This window comes from Penaeus monodon, chromosome 36 (genome assembly GCF_015228065.2).
Source record: "Penaeus monodon isolate SGIC_2016 chromosome 36, NSTDA_Pmon_1, whole genome shotgun sequence".
Taxonomy (NCBI): domain Eukaryota; kingdom Metazoa; phylum Arthropoda; class Malacostraca; order Decapoda; family Penaeidae; genus Penaeus; species Penaeus monodon.
Window position 1 is genome coordinate 23,881,880 of NC_051421.1, and position 23,863 is coordinate 23,905,742.

General features: G+C 42.0%; 1 protein-coding gene and 1 pseudogene across 1 annotated transcript in view; one reads left to right on the forward strand and one right to left on the reverse strand.

The window, feature by feature from the left end:
- Nucleotides 1–12,837: 12,837 nt before the first annotated feature.
- LOC119595579 lies at nucleotides 12,838–14,315 on the reverse strand (annotated as a pseudogene).
- A 5,025-nt stretch (nucleotides 14,316–19,340) lies between these two features.
- LOC119595876 (NK-tumor recognition protein-like) overlaps nucleotides 19,341–23,863 on the forward strand; it is a gene marked incomplete at its 3' end in the record, with an annotated part of 5,227 nt that continues 704 nt past the window's right edge. Inside the window, 4 exon segments of the mRNA XM_037945078.1 lie at nucleotides 19,341–22,527; nucleotides 22,718–22,827; nucleotides 22,945–23,079; nucleotides 23,713–23,838. Coding sequence (XP_037801006.1) covers nucleotides 19,740–22,527; nucleotides 22,718–22,827; nucleotides 22,945–23,079; nucleotides 23,713–23,838 — 3,159 coding nt within the window.

A 23,863-nucleotide genomic window follows, 5' to 3' on the forward strand; every position in this document is an offset into this window, starting at 1 on the left:
TGAACTAAAGGTGGCAACGCTTCCACCTGGTGGAGCCGTGCGTGGCGTCATTTTGCCTTATATTTTCTATGGGTGTTGTGGAAGCAGCTTTTCTGCATCGAAGCCTTCCCCATACAACCCTTTTCTACAATGTGACACGTCCTCCTGCCGGCAACATCACCTCCGGGCCACGAGAAAACCGTGTTAATTTCGCAAGTGAGGAGGATGCCCGCACACACGCCACCCCACGATGACCGCTGCCAAGCCTTTTTATTTTTACCAAATATATATATATATATATATATATATATATATATATATATATATATATATATATATATATATATATATATATATATTGCTACGCCAGTGGGTTTTTGTCTCTGTGCGAAACATGTGTTAACATGAAAAGGATGATCTGGGCATGTGTTAACATGAAGGGACCTGGGCAAACATGACGCAGCTGGCTGTGAGCGGAGGAGCGGAGGAACAAGCCAAGAGACGCACTTGGGTGCTGCTCCTGTGAAGACCTCGTGTGTGCTGCCCTTGTGACCTGATATAACTTTGTGTTGCCCTGTTATAAGCTGTATCGTGCAGTGTGACATGCTGGTTTCCCCCTGTATTGTGCCTATAGAAAAGTGTACGGGTAAATAACTTGTGTAAATAAAGGAAAGACTGTCATCGTGTGTTTATTTCGTGCCCTGCCTCGCCACTTGGCGTTTCCCCTGGTGGTGTTCTGGGACGCTGTGGTGCTCGGTGCCTCTTGGAGCTGTTCATTGTTCACGACCACTGTATATAACACGCCGTCTGCCTAGCCTGCCTTGTCAGGAAGGCAGAGAGACGAGGCAATCGGCGTAACAATATATATATATATATATATATATATATATATATATATATATATATATATATATATATATTATATATATGTATATATATATATATTTATTTATTTATTTATGTATTTATTTATTCACTTAATGTTTTATCAACCATTCCTCCCAAAAAATGATAAAGCACTAAAGTATATATATATATATATATATATATATATATATATATATACATATATATATATTATCGATCACTGAGGTCCATTGATTTCTTAAAGCTTAATCATTTGTATTATTTTACCTTTTTTTATTCAAATCTCGTATCAAAAGTATTTAATGCGTTCTTGATCTTTTAGCATTTTATCATGTTTCGTTTAATAAGCCAATTCATATTTTAAATTAGTTATTCTAAGCCTATGTTTTTTTTTTAAGTATTTTATTCCATATGTCGAGATTTAAAACATTTTTTTAAGACTCGTTTCATTAATTCTAAACAAAGAACCATTACTAGTCCCTTTTTTCCGCCTACAAAGTGACGTGGGAAGCAAGGTAAATCAAGAGGGGGGATTTTGCTAGCGTTCTGCCTCTCGCTGACTGTCTGAGGAAACCCCGGAATGGGCTTTCCCTGTTAAAGCGAAGTGGTCGTGGGGATTGTTCTTTGATATAGGAAGTAAGAGATAATTTGGAAGGTGTTTGTTTGGCCTAAGTGACCTAAGTAAACGGTGCTTAATTCTTATTATCTTTGGGTTTTTATTTCATGCTCGTGTGTTTTATTCAGTGATCTATTTTCCTCTTTTATCGTTCGTGTTTTGCCATCATTGTATTGTTTTATCGTTTATTTTATTGAGTGTACTATTTTACGTTTCATCGTTTGTATTTTAAGGTTTTAAGTTCCTTTTGCACTACCGCTTTTGCATTACTTTTACTGTTTGTTTTAAACGTGTTTTACTTAGTGTTTCCGTTTGTTTTATCGTTTGTTTCATGGTGTTTTATTGTCTGTGTTTGTCTTTAACTTCTCTTTTGAAGTAAACTGTTTTATGTTTTATGACGCCCCTGAGAGAGATAGAGAAAGAGAGGAAGAGAGAGGGGGAGAGGGAGAAAGAGGACAAGAGAGCAAGATAGAGTGGAGAGAGGGAGAGGGAGAGGGAGAGGGGAGGAAGGGAGGGAGAGGGAGAGGGAGAAAGAGAGAGAGAGAGAGAGAGAGAGACAGACAGACAGACAGACAGACAGACAGACAGACAGACAGAAAGGGGGAGAGAGAGGGAGAAATAGAAAGAGAGAGAGAGAGAGAGAGAGAGAGAGAGAGAGAGAGAGAGAGAGAGAGAGAGAGAGAGAGAGGAGAGAGAGAGAGAGGGGAAGAGAGAGAAAGAGAGAGAGTCAGTCTGGAAAAGTTGAGCGGCCATTGTTGATACTTAAAAAGGTACTTTTGGGGAAATGAGGGTGATAGTTTTTCCCCCTAACTCCCCCATCCCTGGCAGGCTTTCACAGCCAATCAGCCCTTATGAGGTTTAAATCGTCATCAGACAAAGTACAGCCCGCTAGAGTTTGTACTCTACCAAAGATGACAATGTTTGGATGTTGTTCATAAATTTATACAAAATAGTACATATAATGTATATTTTATACATATAACTTTTTAAAAATTTGTACGCCGTGGGTCTTTGTCTTGTGCGAAACATGTTTTTACAGAAGGAACCGGGCAAACTACGCAGTGGCTGTGAGCAAGGAGGGAGGAACAAGCCAGAGAGGCGTTGGGTCGTCCTTTGAAGACCTGGGGGCCCCTTTGCCCCGAGAAAAACCTGGTGTTGCCTGTTTTTAACTGTATTTGGTGTGACATTGGTGCCCCCCTGTTTTGGCCTATATAAAAGGTAGGGAAATAACTTGTTAAAAAAAGGAAAGGGACTGCATCGGTGTTTATTTCGTCCCCTGCCTCGCACTTGGCGTTTTCCCCCCTTGTGTTCGGGGCCCCCGTGGGCTGGGTGCCTTTTGGAGCTTTTCAGTTTTTCGCCCCTGTGATAGCACCCGTCTGCCTACCTCCCTTTTTTTGGGGGCAGAGGAGCGAGGCGGCGGCGTAACAAAGGTGTCGGAGGGGATTTGTAAATTTTTGACAGTGAGACGCGCCGTTTTTATCATGTCCAAAGATGGGGCAGCCTGGGGGAGAGGAGGCATGAAGGCGGGCCCCGAGTGAGGTGAAGCCGAGCCAGAGGCCCTGATCACTGCCTGTGGCCGGTATTAGGGAGGAAAGGGCAAAAAGGGCAGAAGAGAGCACAGGGGGCACGCGAGCGGGCGCACCACTCGTCGAATCAGGAAAGGAAGGCGGGGAAAGTTCTCCCAATTGTTGAGGTGCTAAAAGGCAATTGCATCTTAAAGAGGGAAACTCAGCAGTACACCGACAAGGCCTGCAACAGCGTGAAGAGGAACTGAGGGAGGGGGGTGCAGACTCAAGGGCGAGGTCGGGCCTGGGGGAGGAAATAAAGGGGGAAAGGCGGTCACGAGGTAAACGTTGCAAGCAGAAAAGGGCAGCGAGGTTCTGGCAACAGATGCCAGGGTCAGTTTTTACGGGGTCTGCCTGGGGCCCCGGGGCAGAAACCCCAGGCCTTGCACGTCGTGTCGGACCCAGGGGTCGCTCAAAAGGGCGGGGCCCATCGGAACCGCCCCCTTTGGAAGGTGGCGGCAAACTCGGACCCGGTCAACCCGCCTCTTTGCCCCCTCACCCCCTTCCCCCCCCCCGGACGTGTTTAGTTAAAGGGGCACGCGTTCTCCACCCTGCGGCCCCTGCCTCCAGACTTCGTGAAGGTAAGCCCGTGAGTAACGGAAGGTGACCGGGGAGGCATATGTCGCCCAATTTAAAATGCTGGCATCTCCCCGGGGCTTAGCCGGGAAAGAAGGGGCCCCTGCAGCTGGTCAGCGCTAAGGGGCCCCGCGGTGGAAAAATGTTGGGCCACTGCCGCCACCCAACAGCCCCTTACACAGGGGCAGAGGCTTTGAAACGCCGTTTCGGGCACCACCACCAGGCCAGGTATATGGGCCCACTTGGGAAAAAGCGGACCGTGAGCGTGGCGAGACACTGTCCCCCCTGGCGCGGATGGGAGGCCTGGGGAAAGGAGGTGTACCCTGCGGCTGGGAAGGAATCGTGGGCTGGCCCCCGATTTCTTTTTTGACGCTTTTCAGGACCAGCAGCTGCAAAACTAGTAATAGGGAACCCGAGGACCTGCAGATGGCGCGGGGGGGCCTTGGGGCGGGCTTTCCTGAAGGAAAACCCGGGGCTAGGGCCACTGCTCAGCCCCCCCTGATCTCCGGGGGCCGGGAAGGCTAAAATGGGGAAGGTAGCATTGGGAAAGTAAACCCGGCACTTTCCAAGGTTGTGTTGGGCTGCGGTGAGAAAGGGGACAGACGTAGCGGGGTCGGAGGGGGCGGGAACACGTCCCCCAAACAGCGGATTCGGGGCCTTCCAGCAGTGCTGCAAAGGACTGTGGAGTATGGTCACCACCCAAATGCTGTCCCAAAGGGTAAGAAGTGGTACAGGCGGAAAACTCGGGTAGGTGGGAAGGGGGCCAAAACCCGCCTCCCGGTTTTCTGGGGCCCCGACTTGGGTAAGCTGCCGGGTCAATGAGGGGGAAACCACCCCCTGATAGTGGCCCCTGGGGCGAGAAAAACCCAGTTTGGGGTGATAGTTGGCCACTAGCACTTCCAGACGCACCACAGAGACGTGTGGTGTCACGGGGCATTATGCACACCCCCCGGGAGTAAGGGGCCCGGGGGGGGTCTATTGGCGTGGGCGCACGGGCAGCGGCGGGTGATGTGGGGATTGGACGAGACTGCTTTTGGGCCTTGACTACCTGAGCGAGTAAGGGCGTGTGTCGACCTTGGACGGAAATTGGTAAGGGGCACTTTTAAGATTTCCCCCTTTCTTCCAGAGGGTTGGGTGTGCAGAGGATTCGGGAAGACTGCACCTTGCCCCCGGGCAGAGTCTAGAATCCGGTGTCGAGCAAGAGGATCAGGGGGTAGAGGGCCTCGTGGAGGTATCCAAAACCTGCGGGTGATGGCGAGCGGTGGGGAGAGCCTTGTTTGGGCCATGGGAGGGTTTGTTAAGTGTTGGGGGGTAACTTCCCAATAAGGACCTGAAAGGGGCCAGCTGGTGCAAAGCTGGGCACTTGTGAGGAAGTTTGGGGCGTCCCGAAGAGTGTCGGGGAGCGAAGAGTTGGTTGTGGGGGCCGTTTTCCCGACTTCCTCGAGGACTTGGCGCACCAGCTGTGGCGTTACCATGGCCGGGAAACTTCCTGGGGCCATGGGGAAAAAAGATGACTTTTGCCCCAAATGCGGGGGATGAGGGCGTGGCAGACGCTGACCGAGTGAGGACGGCATTTGGACGGTGAGGGCATGCAGAACGGGCAAAGGGGACCATAGCCCAAATCTTGGGCGGAGATACCCCCCTGGGTGCCACTCCAAAAACGCCGCCCCACCCCCTCCCGAGAGACCCAGCGAGAGCGAAAAAAGCCCGCTGGATGAAAGATTTTTGTGTTTCTGAGAACTGATTTTATTTTAAATTTTTTTGAGTTTGTTTTTGGTTGATATGTCAGAGCAGACGGGTCCTGCTTTATAGGGGGGGGGTAGGCTACGCCAGGGGTCTTTGTCTCTGTGCGAAACATGTGTTTACATGAAGGGAACCCCGGGGAAACATGACGCAGCTGGCTGTGAGCAGAGGAGCGGAGGAACAAGCCGAGAGAGGCAGTTGGGTGCTGCTCCTGTGAAGACCTCGTGTGTGCCCTTGTGACCCGAGATAAACCTGGTGTTGCCCTGTTATAAGCTGTATTGTGCTGTGTGACATGCTGGTGTCCCCCCTGTATTGTGCCTATATAAAAGTGTACGGGTAAATAACTTGTGTAAATAAAGGAAAGACTGTCATCGTGTCTTTATTTCGTGCCCTGCCTCGCCACTTGGTTTCCTTCCTGGTGTTCTGGGACGCTGTGGTGCTCGGTGCCTCTTGGAGCTGTTCAGTGTTCACGACCCTGTGTATAGCACGCCGTCTGCCTAGCCTGCCTTGTGTTGGTGGCAGAGAGAGACGAGGCGGTCGGCGTAACAATATATATATATATATATATATATATATATATGTATATATATACATATATTTGTACGTATGTATGTATTTACACATGTGTATTTGTATGTATGTGTATATATGTATATATATACATATATATGTGTTTATATACATATATGTGTGTATACATATATATATGTGCATACACATATTTATATGTGTACATATACAAATATATGTATGTGTAGGTATGTATATATAACATATATGTGTGTATGTGTGTGTTTAAGGAAGAATTCGTTCCAGGAAGGTAGCTGATTTGGACATCAGCCCTCATGGCAAGTCTCCAGGCAGGTCCTCGTCCCATCTCTAATTCCTCGCCACAGGTTTTGTCGAGCTGCCCAAGCCATGACCTCCTGGGTCGTCCCACAGGCCTCCTCTACCCAGGGTTGTCTCGCAAAGAGACAACCTGATGGGCAGGGTCATCCACAGGGAAATGAGCTAGGTGCCCATATAGCCTGAATTGGTGATCCAGTTGGTGATTATGCAAGTAACAGGTCCCATGCCAGTCTCACAGTGTAGCTGCCGGTTGGACACATGGTCCTGCCAACTGTACCTCATGACCTGGCAAAGAGACGTTACAAAAGGCATCAAGACTAGACTCCAAGGCACTAGATAACATCCAGGTTTCGCATCCATAGAGCAAAACTGGCAGTATCAAGGCCTTGAAGACACGTAGCTTGGTCCTTCTGCATAGGTACCGACATCTCCAAATGTTCTTGTTGATAGAGGCTCCTGTTGCCAGACCAATCCGTCTGCTGCTGATAGCCCAGAGATATGGACTACGCTACCAATGTATGTAAAACTCTCTGTGACTTCAACGTCCTCACTGCAGGCATAGATCGACTGAACAGGTTCCCCTAACAGGCCCCCAGAGTCCTGAATCTTGATCTTGGTCCAGGAGACCTCTAGGCCTAAGGGCTTCGCCTCATTGCTAAATGCATCAAGAGCCGCCACCAGTGACTCCAGGGACTCAGATAGGATAGCAACAACATCGGGAAAATCAAGGTCAGAGACTTTGTTATTGCCCAGTGGGCAGTGGCTAGTAGCTCTGCCCATTATCCAGTCCATACAGCTGTTGATAAGTGTTGGTGCAAGGATACAGCCTTGCCTTACCCCTGAATTAACAGGGAAGAAGTCTGACAGGCCCCCACCACTTCTTACAGCATTTTCAGTACCGGTATGTAGGCTTGCTTTCAGGCCAGTAATATGTGTTGGAATTCCCCTGAGTCTCACGATCTCCTATAGCGATTCACGATGTACTGAGTCAAACTCCTTGAGGTCGATGTAGGCTGTGAGCAACCCACGACCAAACTCACGATGGCGTTCCACAATTACTCAAAGCACTAGTATACAGTCTATTGTGGACTTGCCAGGATTGAATCCAGACTGCTCCAGTCTCTGGTGCCTTAGTAGGTAGTCACAAATCTGTTTCAGGGCGAAAACTTTGCCTGGTATGCTGAGCAGTGTAATGCCATGATAGTTGCTACAGTCCCAGCAATCCCCTTTCCCCTTCCAGAGAGGGATGACCACGCCTCTCAACAGGTGGTACAACTGATCAAAATACTCAGCCCAACGTTCACGAACCCCAACATGATCTGAGATGATCTGTCCATCCACTGAGTGGACTGCAGTCATGTGCGAGGAGAGCTTAGAGTTCAGCTTTCTCAGGGCTTGGTAGGCAGGGTGAAGGTCGCTTACCAAGAGATGGCCTTCAGCCTCCTCAGCAAGATTCCTGATGAATTGTTCCTTGTCCCTTCTCAGCAGTGTCTGAGCCCTATGCACCAAAGAGTGACGTAAGACCTGATTACCATTTAGCTGAGTCATGCAACACACTTCAGTGGCATCCAATGTCTCTAGGGAGATGGAATTCTGCCTTGCCCTTGGGCGTACACCAATAGACTCCTTGGCTGCTTTGAGTTTATCATGCTTGAAGAACTCCCACAGAGCAACTGGGTCCGTCATGTTATCAAGTTCAAGTATCAAATCGATCAGAGACTGCCCTGGTGAACCCACAGGCACACTCCTCCTCCCTCATCTGTCCAAGTGAAACATCCTAGAGTGGCCACTGGAGATACGGGAAGTTTTGAAGTGGACCCGTAGGGTAGCCACAACCAGCCAGTGCCACAAAACTCGGCACTCCGGTAAACTCTACAGTTCTGGAGGATCCTCCATTGCATGCTAACAAGAATGTGGTCAATCTACTTGGCCACTGTACCCATATTGTTATACCATGTCCAGCAATGCGGTTTGGAGCACTGGTACCAGGAGCCAGAGATCCTCATTCTCCGGGATCTGGCAAAGCCCTCGAGAAGGAGGGTGTTCTCGCTGCTGGAATCAGCTCGTGAGCCATGGGGGCCAACAGATATCTTATAGCCAGCCGAATACCGCATTGAAGTCGCCTAGAACAATGCGAATATCTCGCTGGGGGCAATTGTCTGCCACGGATGAGAGTTTGACACAGAACACCTCTTTCACATTGAGTTTGCAAACATCGGTAGGAGCGTATACGGCAATAAGAGACATGAAGCCAAAAGCATGCTTCAGTCTCATTGCCATAATACAGTCATCAACCGGTGTCACCTCAACTACCGAGGGCTGAAGTCGGCTGGAGATGGCTATGGCTACTCCCTGGAGGTGATGACCATCGCTGTAGCCTGACCAGTAGTAGGTGTGCCCACCCATACTGATCGTGCCGCTGCCAGGTCTTCTCACCTCTGAGAGGGCTGCCACCTCAACTCTCAATTGCTCCAATTCCCTCGATAGCAGAGGTAGATGCTTATCCTGCCGCAGGGACCGGATGATCCAAGCGCCTACTCGGATCGCTTGCCTGAGGTTATGCCTCAGGCATTATGCCTAAATATATAAACTAGTATATATTTACCGGATGCAATTGTTTATATTCCTCTTCTACTTCTTCTTCCTCACTCAAAAGCGACGAGTGAGCTGGCGGTGGTGGTACTCCCCCGTCGTCTTGTTCCCCTGATAAATCTAACAGAGTTTTTATATGCCTTGACGGAGTGCGTATATGTTTATATGCGTGCGTGTGTGTGTGTGTGTGTGCCCGTGTGTGCCCTCTCGTAATCAATCGATCATTTTAATAGTGATACCAATACATTTTTACTACTACTACTACTGCTACAACATTAAATAATAATATATAGAGGGGGATAATAGAAATTTATATCTCCATACTTTTTTTTTTTTTTTTTTTTTAATCATGAACACAAATTATAGATGTTACAGTGCGGGTGTGTTTGATAATTGTAGCAGGGTGTTCAAACTCGGGGAAAACAGAGCTTGTCACGGAATTAGTAAAGCAGTACAAGGAGAAATTTGAGATATTCTCCGTCTTCAAACACTTTGCTAATATTAGACGATAATTATAGCAGCCCTGTAAATTCGCAAATTCTTGGCGATAGCTTTTCCAAGGGACGACATGCAAATTTAAACGCCATATTGATAACGCAAAATGCATTTATGAACGTTAAAATAAGTCGAGATATATTAATTAAACGCCACACACTTTCTTCTCCTTCGTCAGCGCGATCTGTCTCAGATTGAAGTTTTAGGGAGACAGCTATTTGGTAAACAATTAGCCTCTAAGTCTGTGGGTATATATAAAGCCGCGGTTTTGAAAAGACGGCCTTATTCGTACCTCTTGGTTGATTTAGATATTCGCACTCCCTCCGAAGTACCATTTCGTACTGACATTATAACAACAACAAACGCTCACCAGCACGTATATCAGTGGATGTAAAAGAAAACATTATTCGTAAGGTATATGAGTATTATTCATCGCCTTCCGGGTTAGGGAGTGTTAAAGATATATACTGAGCATCAAAAGAAAAGCGTCAGGATATTGCGCTCAACAACGTTAGAGGATTTTTAAAGAGAAATAGAGTTTACACTCTCCACAGATTAAAAAAATAAGCGCTTTCACCGTCGAAAAATACTAGCACCGAAACCACGTGTGATTTTAGCGTGTGATTTAAGGGACTTGAAACACTTGAAGCATAAAAGCCGGAATACTTGTTTGTGTGTATTGATGCGTTTTCGAAATACATGCGAGTGCGAGAAGTTTAATGGAATCCCGAGGATATTTACTGATCGCGGAACCGAAGTTTATAATAGGGTTTTGGAAAAATATCTAGAGCAAAAGAAGATTATTCTATATAGTACCTACAACCAAGAAATTAAGAGTTGTCTGGCGGAAAGGCCCATTACTTACTCTTACTCTCGAAAATACATTGAAATATATCGATGTTTTACCAGACATACCTATAACAATAGAACACATAGATCACTCCGAGGTCGTACTCCAACCGAAGTGCATAAGCTAATAAAACCACCACAGACATTCAAAAGCAATTCACACATATATAAAGAACCCCCGAAAACTAGAAAAAAATATTAGTTCTTCACTGACGGTGGGAACAACCGTTAGGATGGTAACGAAAGCGAGATCAAGCAATCCTTTCCACCGAGGCTTTTCACAGTAAAATGCAGAAGAGATCTTTCGAATAAAATTAATTGATAAGAAGCAACCCATACCAGCATAGATATTGGAAGATTTAAGCGGAGAAGAAATTTCAGGTGTGTTTTATGCCGTAGAATTAGTTTGAAACTGTTCTCCCCGAGTTTTACCTTATAAAGATCTTAAGAAGTAGAGTGAGCAAGAAGAAAAACTAAGAGAATTTTTCGTAACATTCCTTGGCTGGCCGAAAAAGTTTGATTCATGGGTAAATCAGAGCGAGAATTCCAACATAAATAAGGGATGAATAGCAATAGTGATAATGGATGAAGAAGACAGAAAGAACATCCAAATTATTAGGTTGTTGAGTAAAGTATCTCAGAAAAAACGTAAAAAAAATAATCTGTGGGTTAAAGAAGAACTATATTGACTGCATTTCGCGAATATTTTCAAAGATATTAAGGAAACGTCTACCGTTGTCTTAAAACTACTAAAGAAACTAAAACCACAAAGGAAGGAGTCAACGGGGAGGTAGACCACACCAGTATTTGAATTGCAGGGTGCCAATACTTACATCCGAAAATGATCTTAATACGCATAAGCGAATTCAACTCCCCGTATCGTTAAGTGAGACATTCTCAGGTAACACGGTACTTTTCCGCATAAAAAAGGGCCCCGAATGGAGCGGGATCTCATCAGAACTCCTTCACCCTGCTACTGCTGGTACTACTGATGCCGGTGCTGCTGCTGCTGCTGTGTGATTCTTCAACCAGGTAAGGGGAACCTCTCGTTGTCGGAATCGAGCCTGCCAGCCAGCCGACCCGCCAGCCAGTCAGCCTGCCTGCCAGCCTGTCTGCCTGCCTCCTAGTGGTCAACAACAACAATCGTTGTCACCCGCTGCGCCGCCATCAGCAACAACAACAAGCGCAGTCTTCCTCAAGAAGAAAGTTAAGAGCAACAGTCACTCTAATAGCTTTAAGCTACCTACCTGGTTGTTTTTTTCTTTCTATTATTGTAATTATTATTATCTCAGTTCTAATAATAATAATGCCCGCTCAAAGCATCCTCACAACAACAACAAGTGAGAAAGAGAAAAACAACTAGTGACCTCGGTAGCTGAAAAAAAACAAAGTAGATGTTGTTGATGGTGATCCGGTAGCTGAAAAAAAAACAAAGTAGATGTTGTTGATGGTGATGATAATAATAATAATAATGCGATAGTAGTAGCAGCAGCTCCTGATGATATTGAGGGAAAATAATAATAATAATAATAAAAAAATAAAGACGTTGTAATAGAAAAAATGAAGTAAAAATGGAGGATGAGGAGGTGGAATGTAGTGGATAAAGAAGGATGAGGAGGTTATATATATATATATATATATATATATATATATATATATATATATATATATATATATATAGTGTGTGTGGTGTGTGTGGTGTGGTGTGTATGTATGGGCCATCACTGTGTGTGTATACATATATGTATACATACACACACAGTGATGGCATAAACTGGTATACCCTCCTAAAGGAAGAGAACCTTGATATGCAATATTCTAAATTCTGCGAAGTCTGTAAACAAGGAGTAGAAAGTTTTGTATCAAGATTCAAGACTGAAGCAAGAAATGGCTAAAAGTGGTTCAGTGATAAATGCAAAAATATAAGAGAAAACAAACAGCTCCTTTGGAGAAGGTTCAGAAGACATTTTATCTCAGGCAGCGTATTAAAGGTATAAAGTAGGAAGAAATGAGAATTATGTACTCCGTTATTGTTAATATTCCAGAATTCAGTGAGACAAGGACAACTACCAAAAGATTAGAAACTTGCCAGTGTTACACCTCTATACAAGAACGTCGACAAACAAAACCATAGACCAGTTTCGTTAACTAGTGTAGTATGCAAGCTGTTAGGATAATTGGGAAACAGTGGGTTGAAGTACTTGAAAAACACGATGTGATATCAAATAAACAATTTGGTTTTATATATAGCAGCATAGATGCACAATAACGTCCACAGCTTGTCAGTCTGCTCCTCTGTAAGGCCTTGGACACTCCTCTACAGTAAGTCTTCCAAATGGGGAGGCACATCATTCCTTACTTCAACCTGCCTCACCACTATTGTTTGAAAAAGGTACCTCCACGTCACTAACTTGCAAAGACTTTGTCTTGAAATCCACCAATACCTTACATTGCGGAAGATAGTCCTGACCAAGGAGGCAGGGTCTGCTATGTCTGCTACATACGCCAGTAGACGGTGCTCGGCGCCACCAATCGCTATCACCACCTCCCTGGAACCCCTGCCGTGACTCCACTAATTCAATATAATACAAGAAGGAAGGCCTAGCTTTGTGGTAACTGTGTTGATGGTGGTCCTGGCTGTGCTAATGTCTATTGTAAGACAATATGGATTGCCACGGACTGCACCCTTGACCTGTGGTTTAGCTGCTATTGTCCAAGCTCTGCAAGAAATTGAATGGACCGGGGCCTGGCAGCTGTCGGCTGGCATGCCCCTTCCTCCAGCCTCCCATTATTCCCCGCAGACTGCATCGGGCACTTCTGTAACAGATAGCCCTGTTCACTGCAGCTCCAGTAGCAGGGCTGGTGTTGGTATCCTGAAGCCATGTAATCGGTTGACTGCATCTTAACCTTGGGGCAGTATTGCTTATAATGATCTTGCTGACCACATCTCTAACATTTTCCCTCGAATCTCGTCTTGGGACTGCTCAAGCGCCTCCTCACCAGTGCATGCCTAGCTCTGGGACCTTGCTGGACTCTTGGGTACAGCTGTACTACACTACTGTTGATGCTCATCCTGAACGACTCGTACTCTAGTGCCAATGCCTCCGTAGTAAGTCTGTGGTATGGGCGTGCTTTACATAAACTTGTAGTTGTTGATCCTGCAAAGCATCCACAAATTGGTCCCTCAGCAGAACAGACACCAGATCTTCATTCACTCTGGCGTAAGCACAACGCACAAGTTACTAACTCCTGAGCCAGCTGTTGAAATGTTTCTCCTCGTGTTCTCACCCTGGTCCTAAATCTGGCCTGGTGCCGGTGTCCGTACCTGCGCTCCAATGCTGCCTTGACAGTGGAGTATGTTGCCCTCTGTATTGGTGTTAGGTGTCCCAGAGTTTCTACAGCTTGGCCCGAGACTAGTTACCAATTGCACTGCCATTTCCTGCTCATCTCAGTCTTGTGCCACCGCCAATACTCCAATTGTGCTAGATAGGCCTCCAGTGATACCCGACCATCAAAATCTTGCGGTTTCCTTCTTGTCTTGTTACTGGCTGAACGTAGAGAAGGCGTTGGGAAGCTCGAGGAGAGTCCGAGCCCACGTGGCTGCCTGGCGTCTTAGGTTGCTCAGGCATCGGATCAAGCGACGTCTCCCTGGCCTCGCTCACTGCCTCACTCGATGCCGGTACCTCTTGTAGTCCCACTGCCGATATTTTCGTCTTTTCCAGCTTCCTACGTCCTTCTTCCTTCATTTCTTCTTTGGCTTCCTTAATTTCTTCTTCCGTCTCTTCTCCCACTGTTTGAAGTGCGCGAATTTCTTGCTTCACTTCTATCATGTCACTCCAACTCCCTTCCATATACTGCACGCTCTACTCCACACTTGCAAGCCTGCAGTAGGTGTCATCTATCCATTGTTTCTGGTCTTTCTTAAATTCACTGACTACCTCACGGGTCTCATTCACTTCCAGGCGACTCTCCTTCGTCTGCTTCTCCACGACGCGCATCTGGTTTGCCATTATCTGGGTTGTTCGCTCACTCCACTCCTTCTTCGATGCATTCATCTCTTTTAACGCTTGGCATGTCGTTGCCTCTATCTACCCACGCACTTTCGCACTTTCTTCTCCTACCTTCTGGATAGCCGCCATGATATCTACGAGCGAAAACTGCTCACCTTCGCCCTGACCCGCCATATCTCGTCACTCTCGCCATTCGCACAAGTTCACTATTATTCTTCAATAATACATGTGGATCCCACTCCTGACAACAATTATTGCAAATCATCCTTGCAACAGCGTGGCGTGGAGGAGAGAAAACGATGGCACTTCTCTATTTCCTTTATTCTCCAGTTAAATCACAACACGGAAAACAGTCCACATACGTGCAGGCGCCCGTCCTTGAGTCCCCTCTGATTTTTCCCCTCTCGCGCCATTTTTCCCGCCCAATACTACTGCACATCGCAATACGCAAACGGCGTTCACAGCAATATATATATATATATATATATATATATATATATATATATATATATATATATATATATATATATATATATATATGTTGTGTGTGTGTGTGTGTGTGTGTGTGTGTGTGTGTGTGTTGTGTGTGTGTGTGTTGTGTGTGTGTGTGTGTGTGTGTGGTGTTGTGTGTGGTGTGTTGTGTGTGTGTGTATATATATATATATATATATATATATATAATATATTATATATCTATATATATAATATATATATATATATTGTTTTTTATATATATGTATATATATATATATATATATATATATATATATATATATATATATATATATATATATATGATTTTATATTGTATACATATCATAGTGATATATGTCTATGTGTGTTTGTGTGTGTTGTGATGTGTGAGTGTGTATAGTGTAGTGTGTGTGTTGTGTGTGTGGTGTGTGTGGTGTGTGTGTGTGTGTGTGTGTGTGTGTTGTGGTGGGGGTGTGTGTGTAGTGTGTGTATGTAAATAGTGTAGATAGTAGGTGTGTATATGGTGTGGTTTGTTTGTTATTTTAATGTTATTATTATTAAATAATAATATAATATATAGTATATATGTGTGTATATGTATATATATATATTTTTTATTTATTATTATATATATATATATATATATATATATACTATATATATATATATATATATATATATATATATATATATATATATATATATATATATATATATATATATATATATATAAAGATACTCATAAAACTTTCTCCAAACATCACATATATGCGTCCCCTTCGTGAATTATGATCTTCTGTTCGTGATTTCATTCCGAAATAACCTCTTCAGATGAATAAGTCCACGTCTGCTTCCTTAACCATTCCTCATCCATTTACAACTGTAATTGCGTAATGTGACTGGGATAATTTGGGTTTTCTCGCCGCGGTTCTACTCTCTCTTGTTTAGAAGCGCATTCGCAATTCATCAAATGTTTTTTATTTCTAAAACTAAGCCAACCCCTACATGTGAAAACTTTATAATTTAATCGAGATCAGTATATGATGCTTTGTATCGCATGTAAGATAACTGTATATTAATTTTCTTCACAAATATCTCAGAAAATGTATCGGAGCTCGAAAGTCGCAGCACAACACCAAAACACAGAGGATCAAGAACTGCATCTCGAGCTTGTTTTTTGCCTGCATACAGCATGAAGTAGTCGACGCTCGCTCTTACAGCACTGGAATTTGAGGAAAGACAGGAGACATGCTGCCCACGTCAGGATATTTCCGGGGCGTCTCCTGCCCAGACTACGAGAAAGGTCGATGTCATCGGCCTTTCTGCCACTTCCACCACCACCCTAGGAGAGGTCAGCACTCTTAAGCAAGGGACAAAAAAGGGCTTTCGGGATCTTCTTCATTTGTCACAGGACCTTGAAGCCGTGGGAGCCAGTGTGGCCGGACGTTAGAACCGGGAGTCACAGCGTTTTCTCATTCCCCACGACAGAGAATTAGCAATTATAAATACATGTCTTTGATTTGCCTTTATTATGAAACCGGAAATGAGAGCACAGGTCTCCATATATCTTTCTCATTTTTTTTCTTTCTTTCCTTTGAGGATACCACACATGCCTTTTACAACCAAGATTCATAATTTTGTGTGTATATAGGTATAAGGTGAATGAACCCATTTTTGTTGCAGACATTTATTTTCTGAGGTAGCAACTTGTTCTTTTCCATTCATCAGGCTTGAAAGCCCTTGGGAAGTCAGTATTTTTGTGTTAGGGGGATTCATAATATATTTCTGCAAAGTGAAATAAATTAAAAGAATATGTAATTGTTTTTCAATTTACTCATCCACATGGAATAATGTGTGTACAGTGATTGCGATTGCCTCTGCATTTAACTGCATATTATTAAAAATGCCAATAAATGACAATATTTTCTCCAGGATAGAACTTGCATTGGTTTGCTTACTTGACAATAAACCTCCTGATTGCATCATGAATCTAAGTTATGTGCCACACCCAAAATAACAAATACATAATTTTGGATTCAACAAGTGGCTTCATGAAGACCCAAACAATAAGAAAAATAAAAGTAACCTACCATACAATTGTCCTGTTGATTTAAGGGGATAGTTTTCATTGATTATTATCTATAGAAGAGTATTTTGTATAGATTTTTTTTATAGATTGCTCTAATTCAAACAAGTGTTTCTCAACTATGACAAAAATGCTCTAGTCAGTTGTTCATCAGTGAAGATGAAGGTCAGTGCAGGTGCTACAAAAATTTTGTACTTATCAAATATACAACTTCCTTGGGTTAATCTAGAGGAAATGGAATTTTAGTAAACAAATGGGAAATTCTACTAAAATGAAAGAATTATATGTAGTCCAATCAAAAAGTCATATAAAGTGTAGTAAGACATGATTATGTCACAATATAAAAATAAAAGTGCCCAAATTCATTGCTTGGAGACTAAGTTCCCTTCTTCATTTATCAGCTAAGTTGCTGTAAACAAACCATGCAACTCGAACAGGGTGTGAGGAACGTAGTAAAAGCAGAGACTCATTGTCAGTCTCAGCAAAGGATATTTATAATGATTTGACTTATTGAATAATATGGGAAGGGTTCCAGTTACTGTTGAAATGAGGCTTTACCTCAAAATGTATATCTGTCTATTCAGTTTAATTTCTTCACCTCTTTTGCTCTCTCTCCATGATTTACATTTTGATCAGAGCTGTTCTTGGTTTATGTCATTTTATGTCCAAACTTTGGTTTATCTTCCACACTGGATACTTGAGAATATTGTAAGTTAAGTTTATCATGGAACTGTTGTAGCACTGAATTTTTAAAAGGTAACTGACATGGATGTTATAGATAATTGAATTCTTAAAATGTAAACCTGCATGAATATGATAGATCACTGAATTCCAAGACATTTTTTTTCTTTGGCACACTTCAAGAAATAAAATCATGACCATTATGACTACCACTCTGTACAGTTTTTACAGTGAGGTAATGATTTACCATGAGATGAGAAGACAGCTTAGTTGTTCCAGGATATACTTGGTGTAGATTTCTTGGTGTATACTTGAGCACAGAAAGCACATGGACCATGTCTGTTACCGTTTTTTATTTCATGACTTCCTTTATTTTTAATAACTGTGTCATACATTTCATAGATCTTTCCTATTGTATGTACTATTTAGCCATCTTCTACTCTATGTATGTCAGGAGTTTTGGTTGAAAACGACACAGGTATACCATGAAAATTTAGAAAAACTACCATTCCCCGGGTTACTACAAGTTATTTCATCACTGTATAACTGCAGACATTATAGGGTGCTGAATAAGTTTCAATTCTTTTTCAAAAATATTATTCACTATAGAATTTACATTCTGTAGTGTATTATTAATTATGCAGACAACACAGATACAACTCATTACAGATTTTCTGATTCACTCAGTACCATCATTTAGCTTGTTAGTTTGTCTGTTTTTCTTCTTCTTTTGTGATTATTCCCTTCTTTCTTATACCAAGTATTTTCTCCTTTAATTTTCCAAGACATGCCCAGCATCTTTCATCACTAAATGCAACTCTATCCCCAGCATTGTCCAAAATCATGATAGAAACAGATGAACATTGTTTTTATATATGTATTTTTATTTCTTATTTATTGTTCATAAAATATTATTTTTTGTTTTCTAGGGAAGAAACAATAACCAATTTATTTACGTAGAATGTATGTCTTCAGTATACCATGATTTATTATTATTTCCTGTTCTTCTGCTTATGTTTTTGAAATGATGCTTTTTTTTTTCTTTTCTTTTCTTTTCTTTTTCTATTCTTTATTTAACCTTGTTTGCAGAAACCAACACAAATCAGTTGCAAAGTATAACTTCAGACTCGGAAAATGCAGATGATAGCAGAGTTATTAATGATGTCACTCAGGCCAAAAGAGCTACTGAAACACCCACATCTGAAGGTTTGATATTTTCTTTTAATTTGTTTTTATTTGGATTTTCCATTTTTCAATTTTTTTGAGAAAGGTTGAATGTAAATTAGTTGATAGGCTGAAGGATTGGGGAAGAGAATGAGAGTGTGGATGGGAATGGGAAGAGAGGAAAAGTAACTCGAAGACGAAGAAAGACTTTGTTTTTATTTATGTTTGAGTACTAAACATATATCCCGTACACAAGCAGTACGAACACTTCAGAATTTTTAATGATTGTCCCCCCAAAATGTATTACCTGTCTCATTATCATGATTAGTAATTCTTATTCAGCTTCTTGGAACTAAGTGTGTGTGTGTGTGTGTGTGTGTGTGTGTGTGTGTGTGTGTGTGTGTGTGTGTGTGTGTGCGTGTGTGCGGGCGCGCATGTGCATTCACATGCACGTGCACACATATGTATGTTTGTATGTTTATAAGATTATAATTATAATGTTTAATTGCTTTCAGATTTACCAACATGTAGCAAATCAGAGACCTCAGCTCCCAAGAAAGGAGAAAACACAGAAGAGGCAAGTGACACGGAAACGTCTGAAGCAAATTCAGGCAACCAGTCAGAGTTGCTGCAACAACTAGTAAGTGATGCCGTCAAGAAAGCCCTGTCAGAAAACCCCCTACTGGCTGCAGCAGGAGTTGATCCTTCATCTGTGATGAAGAAAATTGATACATCAGCACTGATTGCTCAGGCCTCAGCTGAGATTACCCAAACCAAGACAAAGAAGAAGCTATACCTCCGTCCGCCAGACACCCCTAGTTATAACCCCACACCCATAGAGGAACTTAACAAGCGTAAGAGGTCTGTAGAAGGCAGTGATAAGGAAGTGACACCATCCAAGGTTATGAAGTATGTCCCATCTAATCTATCAGCCAGTAGTGTTATTTCAGATGTTTTGGAAGGAGAAGTTAATACCAAAAGTTCTGTAGACAGTGAAGCTACAGATTTCTCTTCTGATGATGGTGAGGGTGATAAAAAAAGAGATGATTTTGATATCCTAGAAGAGGTGCTTGCAGAACACTCACAGAATAATAAGATTAAAGTGAAGAAAAAGAGAGTAAGGGCTCTTGGTAAGCTTCAGTATAATTTATGCACTACAGAGAAAACTACTAAAAATTCAACTGTGATTTCAGATGCACAATGTATGTCAAATCTTGACAGTAGTAGCTGTGATACATCAAAGAAAAATTCAACTGAAAGTCAGGACATTGGCAGAAGGATCTTACTTTTTGCCCCCATCTCCAGTTTTTACTTCATCTTCAGATGGATTTGGAATGTTTAATAGCACTGTGTATACTACATCTAAAACTGACAGTGAAAATTGCAAAACCAGTGAAAATGTACCTGGAAAAGAAGAGAAGGAAGTGAAGGAGAAAGAGGAAAAAGAGATAAATCCAGTAAAAGTCAACAATCCAATACAGAAAAGTGAAGTAAGTGTAAAGCCAAAAGAACAGCCAAGTAAAGATGAAGTAAAGAATAAAAGCAAAGGCCATTCTTTACTTCCCCAAGTTGTCCATACACTCAGTGCCCCCAAAATATCTAGACGCAATATTAGAAACTGGACTCCGCAGGTTCGGAGCACAGTACCAGAAGTAAAAGAGACAGGTGATCCGTTAGAAGAAATCTTACAGTTAATGGATGGGGAAGATTCACAGCAAACAGCTGACTCGAAAGAAGATTCCAAAAAGACTCAACAGAGAGTAGAAGCTTCAAAAACTGTTAAAAAGTATAAAGTTGATTTAGATAAGGAAATTCTAAGTTTAGCAAATTTGTCATCAAATAAAGAGGAAATTCAACCACCTCCAACTGAAAATTCATCACAAGAAAAGCTAGAAGTAAACACTACTAGCAATAGTGAGAAGCAAAAGATGAAAAATACTGTTCAGGGAGAGAACTCAAAAGAAGAACAAAAGAAATTACCAGATAAAGAAACAGAAACTAAGGATTCTCAGTCAGAGAAGAAGGAGAGAAAGAGTGAAAGTGAAAGTGAAGATCCAGATCTTGATTCAGAAGATGAGGAAGATGATCCTGAGAAAGATGAAAAGCAAAGAAAGGAAAATAAGGGAGATGTTTCAGCCAAAGATGATGAGAGCAGTGACTCTGAACATAGACGGGGAAGACACAGGAGAAAGAGGAAGAGGGATCGGTCAAGCAGCTCAGATTCAGAACATTCTTACCACAGAAGAAAGAAAAAGAAAAGTCACAAACGGCGTAGGAAATACAGCCATAGTAAGAAGAAAAGAAAACATCGTAATAGTAGAGGTGACTCAGATGATGAGGACAGTAAGGACTCAAACAGAGATGAAGAAGAGAGTGCGGATGAGAAAAGTGATGCTAGTAGAGAGAACAGCCAGGATGAAGAGTTAGATAAGGTTAAAAAACACAAGAAACACAAGAAAAGAGGAAAGCATCATAAGAAATATAAATACAAGAGAAGGAGAAGCAAAAGCAAGAAAAAGAGAAACCGAAGCCACAGTAGTAGTCGCAGTTCAAGCAGGAGCTCTAGTGAGAGCCGAAGTAGAAGCAGAAGTCACAGCAGAAGTCGTAGTGAAAGCCGAGACAGAAGTCGCAGCAGAAGTCAAAGCCAAAGCCCTGGTAAGAGAAAAAATAAAGATAATCAGAAGATATGTAATAGAAGGGAAAGTGAGGATAGCTTAAAACGAAGAAACTCTACAAGTGATAGCCAAGGAAATGCCAAGGATAAAACCCAGCCATTATCAGTACCAATGCCAGTTGATCCAAGCAAAATAAAAATTGAAAAGGAGCCCACAGTTCCTGATCTGTCAATTGTCAAAATTGAGAAAGACTTAGAACAGACTTCTTCTGTCTCTGGCAAAAAAGAAGAGACCGAAAGTCATGGTGAGAAAAAAAGTTCAGGTGACTCGAGCACTAAACAGGAGAGAAGTTCACATTCAAAGCCTAGTAGTGACATTTCTTCCAAAGAAAGTGAGAAAGCTAAGCAGGGCTCAGACAGAGAGCACAAGAAGAGTAGGCAAGATAGAAAAAGTAGTACAGATAGCATGTCTGACAAAGGTTTCTCACAGAGGCGCCAAAGTACAGAATCTAAAAAGTCAGAAAATGAAAGCATCTCAGGAAGCAGCAAACAAGGAATAAAAAGAAGAGGTAGTGAAGATTCTTGCAAGAAAGAAAACACTGCTCAGGATTCTCAGGGTAAAGTCATGTCTATGTTTGATATGGTGATTGCCAGCACTCAACAGGTACAAAAGCCAAAAGTTCTGAAGGAAATCTCTATTTTTGATGCTGTGGCAGCCGCTGGTAATGACAGCAATGAAGACTCAACAGGAGATGACATCGATAGTACAGAGCCTTTTTTGAATGATGATTCACTTAATCAGAAGAGTGACACTCCTTCAAAAGGTAAATCAGGCCAAAGCTCTAAAACTGAGAAATCGGTAGATCGTTCATCCAGCTCCAGCTCTCGCAAAGATAACAAAAATGAGTCCAAGAGAAAGCATTCTTCTAGCAGTAGTAAAGAAAAGAGTAGTGGTCATAAAAGTTCCAGTAGTCATCACAGTAGTTCTTCCAGCAAGCACAAAAGCAGTAGTAATTCTAGTAAACACAGCAGTACTACTGTGAGTAGTAGTACTAGCAGCAGTAAGGAGACTCATTCCAGCAAAACCAAAGAAAAATCAGGTGTAACTTCTAGCAGTCACTCAAGTGGAAATGCTAAACATCATAGCAGCAAACATAGCAGTAGTTCAAAGAGTCAAAAGAGCAGCAGCAGTAGCAGCAGCAGCAGAAAACACAGCAGTGGAAGTCATTCCAAAGATAAAGAACACGGCAACAGTGGAAGCAGTAGCAGTAAAGCTGATGGAAAAATCAAAGAATCTTCCAGAAATAAAAGATATTCCACAGAAAATGAAGCATCAAATGGGATTTGTGAAAGAGAATCTTGTAATGGTAATTATCATTTCATTTTTTCCAAAATGTTTCAAATGGAAACGTGTTTTTGTTTTCTACATTTGAATTAGAATTCTTTTATATATTTTTTTGTTTCCTATATTTGAATTAGTCTTCCTTTGTAGACAAATTCAGTACCATATTATTCAGTGATTTTAGAATAAAAATTGAGTCAGACATTTCTTCACAGATGGAAATGATTCCCCACTACCAGACCTTTCTGCACTAGATGAGATCCCACAGGATGATTGGGAGCAAATGATTAATTCTAGTGATAGATATGATTTGCAGCATTTAGAGGTATGCAAACTATGGATTTGTAATACATTTTTAGAATTGATAGGACTTTAAAATTCATATGACCATAAATTGAACTAAATACTATGCCGTTAGAGTAAATTCCTTATTTTTTCCCAGAATCTGGATGATAATGATGAGGATTATGATCTAGATGACTTAGATAAGGATGATCCAGCTATAATGGAGGAATGCATGAGGATGTTCAACGAATACCAACCTGAAGATTCTCAGCTTCAGATGTCATCTAAAAAGGTTAGTGGAAGAATGTATACAAGAAACTGAAAACACTCTGAGATGTATTTTTCACTCGGGAATTACATCAATAGTTTTAAGATCTATGAACTACAGTGACATGTTATTTTGTCATTTTGAGTTAAACCTGCTGGTCAAGAACTTTCTTTTTGATCCTGCAACCATAGTTATTATACTATTACTAACATTAATATTATAACAGCAGTTGGTTTCCCCGTTCCTTTAATTTTTGGAAAAATGTATCTTATAATACTTTAGATATTGCTACAATTATTAGTATTATTGACATTTTGATTAATATATTGTTATACTAATACTAATATCAATAAAAAATAACAAAATAATAAAAAAGGATCTTGTCAAAAGTCAAAGAAGCGGGTAAACATATTAGCTAGGAAGGACTAAAAAACAGTAAGATAAAAAATGATTGACCTCTTAGTAACTAGGCATTTTTGGGCTATCTGTGTGTAAACATAATTAACAAGCTAAAATCACAGTAGACATGGCATGTATTCCTGCTGTCTGGCCATTAGGTTAAAAGAAATTCATGTTGGAGCTCTGCATCATTAATTTATGAGCTTAGGTTTATGATTTCTTTGTTTTTTGTTTTCACAGTATCTCTTATTTTTCCAGACAAAAGTAGTACCAAAAGAAGAACCAGAGTCCTATCAAGGAAAGCAGCGTGTTGCACGTTCATCAACAGGAAATTTAGTTGCCAAGAAACCAGAGAAAGGGCCTCGCAGAATGACACCAGCTCAGGTGAGCAGCGGTTGAGATGATATAA